Genomic DNA, 4,521 nt, shown 5'->3' with positions numbered 1-4,521 from the left:
GATTAGGGCTAGTTGGGGGGAGGGGGGAGGGGAGGCATAAAAATGAAGATCTTTTAAATTTGAAATATTTTTAAAAATAATTTTTTCTTAAATTTTTGTTGATGGAAATGGCCTGGGAGTGGGGCCGTGGGGGTGAAATTTTGAAATATTTTTAAAAAGTAATTTTTTGATTTTTTATTGGGGCCGTGGAAGGTGTAAAAAATGAAAAAAATTAAATTTTAAATACTTTTCATTTTTTAAAAAAAAGAAATTGACTGAGGGGATGACCTGGGTGGGGTGGCCTTTTTTTTGTGGTGGGGGTAGGGGGGTGGCGTAAAAAATAAAATAAAATAAAAAAGTTAATTTTGAAATACTTTTCATTTTTTTAAAAAAAAAAATTGATGGAGGGGATGGCCTGGGTGAGTGGCCTTTTTTTTGTGTGTGTGGTGGTGGAGGGAGGAGGGGGTGGCGTAAAAAATAAAATAAAATAAAAAAGTTAATTGTGAAATACTTTTCAAAAGTTAAGTTTTTTTCGGGGGGAAGAGGGATGATACTTAATAGGGGTTGAGTGAGGTAAATCAAATCTTAAAATTTGAAATATTTTTCAATTCTTTTTGTTTGATTGGAGAGGGGGGGGGGTGTTCTGATTTGGGGATAGGGATAAAAATATATTTAAAATTAAAAATTTTAATTTTTTTGAATGGAAAGGGTCGGCTAGGGGGTATGCATAGGGTAAGGGGAAAAAAATAAAAATAAAGGATGACATAGAGTATTGAAAAATGTGAAAGTTTAAAGAAAAATAAGTTGATTTGAGAGACATTTTCCAAACATGATAAACTTGAATTATGCCAAAGACACCCTAAAATTAAAGAACATTGGTATCATCTAATAACAATTGCTACATTTTTCGAATCACTTTTACTCATTTTATTTCTTAATAAGCATTGCAAACACTCACATTTAGATGATAAAATAACATTTGCATCATTACAAGACACCGATTATATTTTATAAAACTAACTTCATACACAATATCACCACCCCAACAAAAATAAAGAAAGATAAAAATAACCAGAAAATCGAATTTTCTTATAATGAAGATAAATGAATCTATAAATATATAAATTAAGACAAGTAGCTCAAAATTCAACAACTTGTGTTTTTTTTATTAAATGAGAAAATAAATAAACATTACAAATTCATAATTTGAAATTTTTTAAAAAACAATTTATTCCCAAGGTTATAAACTAGCCGTTGGAATGTGTTTCACCCTATTTGCGCCGCAACACCTTTATAACGTTCAAAAAGACCCAATCTCTTCATATAGTGTTGTCACAATCTCTTCATCTTCTTCATCAAAATCTCTCTTAACCCTTTTCTCTTCTGTAAAAACTCAAGAAGAAGAGAGGGTCGACTTCAAAAATCATCTGTTTTCTTGTTTTTTTGATCTTCAAAAATCGAATCTTGATGGCGACAATGAACAGTGGAAACAACAGCAATACTCCTGCAACTGCGGCTCCTGTTATACCTTCACCAAAGCAGACACAGACTACTGTGAAGACGGTTGATACTCAGTCTGTTCTTAAAAGGTATCTTTTTTCTAACTCAAATCTTTGAATTTTGATGTTTTTGGTTGTTGGGTGTGTTTGTAATTTGATTTTGGGCGTTTTGAATTTCATTTTCTTGATATGGGTTTTGATCTGTTTATGGATTGGATTTTGGGTTTTGGGTTTCTTGATATGGGGTTTTGAGATGGTTCTATTAGGGTTGTAGATCTTTGATTTGATTTTCAAGATTGTTCTGATGATTTCCTAAAATGATGAAATTTTAGGTGTTTTCTCATATGGGTATGTGCTCAAATTATATCATATTGAAACAGTATTTGACTATATAACTTGTATAGGTCCAAAAAGGTATTTGTTTAGCACCATTAAAATTGACTCCAATAATCTGGCAATATATCTTGTAAAACCTAATTATATTCTCCATGTTTTGATTAGAACCTTTTCCATATTCTATTCCTCCATTAATGATGTTGGGGATTAAACCATAGCCAGAGACACGACCTGCAGACGAATCAGCTCCTGTTGGTCTCGACTTACTAGTAATAACATTATGGGCCGATGGCTTTGGTCGTTGGGCTGTGTCATCCTAAAATGAAACTACAGGATCATTCGCAACAGCATCTGGATTTTTTTAACAAATCAACTCCTATGGCTTTTCCTGCTGGTCCAACTCTTTGTAGTTGCTGCATACCACAAATTTCATAGTTGAGTTGACTATTTAGGGATGTGCATTCAGGATCTCAGCTCTATGTTTCAATCTTTAAAGATTTAAAGGTTTTGAATTTTCAAGATTGTTCTGCTGATTTCTCATGTTGATTTTAGTGCTTATGCAAGATCATTTCTATTTGAGTTTCAAATTATATCTACATATTTGTTTGCTATGTGTATGTTTTTATGTTTATGGAGTCATCTGGATGTACTTTTATCTTTGTGCGTATGGATCATTAGGTTTTGGGAATGTTTAGGTTTCAATACTATTAACTAATCTGATTACGGTTTTTCGTTTGGTTGTATTATTAGGTTGCAATCTGAGTTGATGGCTCTAATGGTAAGGAATCATAGAAATCTCTGTACTTTTCATTTCTGTGAGAAATTTTCCTCAACTTATAGTTGTTTTCATTATGTTTTTAGATGAGTGGTGACTCAGGAATATCTGCATTTCCTGAAGAAGACAACATATTCTGCTGGAAAGGGACAATAACTGGCAGCAAAGATACAGTTTTTGAAGGAACAGAATACAAGCTCTCTCTTTCATTTCCTGCTGATTACCCTTTTAAACCACCAAAGGTCAAGTTCGAGACCGGTTGCTTCCATCCCAATGTGGATGTGTATGGCAACATATGCTTAGATATTCTTCAGGTAACAGTCCCATCCGAGTCTTGTTTAGACTGCTTGGATATGACTTAATATAAGTTGAGCTCTATCGGGAACAGTCTCTCTGTCTATTTCTACTCGTATTGTAGTTGGTTTGGTTTAACATCTTATCTGATGTGTGGAATACCATGTCATTACAGGATAAGTGGTCATCTGCTTATGATGTGAGGACTATACTCATTTCAATTCAGAGTTTGCTTGGAGGTAAAAAAACTATAAGCAATCATTTGCCAAACTGATCTTTTATATTTTTAACCATTTGCTAATAATTAACTTGTTCTTGTAATGTTAAACCAGAGCCAAACATAAGCTCACCTCTGAACACTCAAGCTGCTGCTCTTTGGTGCAATCAAGAAGGTGCTTTCTTGTAAATTGAAATTATGAGTATATCTACTTAGTGAGACTGTTCTTAAATAGTTTTTTTTTTCTTTCTTTGTCTGCAGAATACAGGAAGATGGTTGAGAAGCTATACAAGCCTAGTGTGTAGTTAGGTGTTTAGTGTAGAATTGTTATTCTTTTTTCATATGGATGGAAGAAATGTAGTTGGAATTGTTTTAGTTACTATTTCCTGTTGTTTGGAGAATCCTCTCTTCATATGTATGAGAAAGAGGAAAAGTTTGTTTGTGTACTCTCACAATAATATGAGAATATAGAGAACACTTCTATTTTTTTCAAATATTCCTTGGTGTGATGATATCTGAAATCATATCAAAATGCTGAAAAAGAAGACTTTACAGTGTCTGTTTATGAGTTGTCATTACCAAATTTATTTTGGGGAGAATATCCTCTGTATTACGCTCATCGCTATGTATTTTTTTTCTCTGTGAAATATTCTCACGCCAATCTTTAAAATTCTTGTCATGATTGTTTGATAAGGTGTTGATTTATAATGTAAGTTGTCATTTTTGGCCACAGATGTATGGTGTCCAAGTTTAAAGTACATCATTGTAGAGTCTTTTGACTGAGTTACTCAACGTAATGGGTTGAAACTGTTATGTTAATCTTAAAGTCTTGATAAATCTATTTTAAGAGCATAGTTATTCAACCGTGTTTTACCATTTGTTTTTATTAAAAGGAAAAAGGCAAAATTACAAATCGGCATCGAGGGGGTTTGGGGGTGGGGGGGGAGGGGTTGGGTAGGCGTTGGGAGTTGGGTGGTGCGGGGAGGGGTTGGGCGGGAACAGAGAGGGGGGGGGGGATAGGGCTCGTAAATGCGGAAATGAGCCTTAAAAAATGGTTTAGTTATATATGTGAATGTTCCCCTTACGGAGGTTCTCATAGTTATTTGAGAAAAAAAAATTTGAGGGCTTTGAGCGTCATATTCATGGGTATTACACATGAAAATGGGGGAATTTGGGTGATTCATAAAAAAAGACTTGCAAATGTGAAATGGACGTTAAAAAAATGGTGTGAGTATACATATGAAAGTTCCCAACTCATTACGGAGGTCCTTATAAAGTTTTTTGAGAAAAAAAAATTAGGATGCTCGGGGTACTAGATCTATAGGTTTAATATACACGAAAAATCAGGAAATTTGGGAGATTCGTAAAAAATGGCTTGTAAATGCGAAAATTGGCATTAAAAGAATGATGTGAGTACTCAT

The 4,521-nt window shown here is 33.8% G+C and overlaps 1 protein-coding gene across 1 annotated transcript; it reads left to right on the top strand.

The window, feature by feature from the left end:
* Positions 1-1,303: 1,303 nt before the first annotated feature.
* Positions 1,304-3,594, top strand: LOC101266186 (ubiquitin-conjugating enzyme E2 20). The gene is made up of 6 exons (XM_004250863.5): positions 1,304-1,568; positions 2,565-2,592; positions 2,676-2,903; positions 3,059-3,122; positions 3,216-3,275; positions 3,362-3,594. The coding sequence occupies exons 1-6, from the start codon at positions 1,447-1,449 to the stop codon at positions 3,403-3,405; spliced, it is 546 nt and encodes a 181-aa protein (XP_004250911.1). The 5' UTR covers positions 1,304-1,446; the 3' UTR covers positions 3,406-3,594.
* Positions 3,595-4,521: the final 927 nt, after the last annotated feature.

The sequence above is a fragment of the Solanum lycopersicum genome, chromosome 11 (assembly GCF_036512215.1).
Source record: "Solanum lycopersicum chromosome 11, SLM_r2.1".
Classification (NCBI taxonomy): domain Eukaryota; kingdom Viridiplantae; phylum Streptophyta; class Magnoliopsida; order Solanales; family Solanaceae; genus Solanum; species Solanum lycopersicum.
The sequence above is the reverse complement of the archived record's forward strand: the minus strand, read 5'-3'. Positions and strand labels throughout refer to the sequence as shown.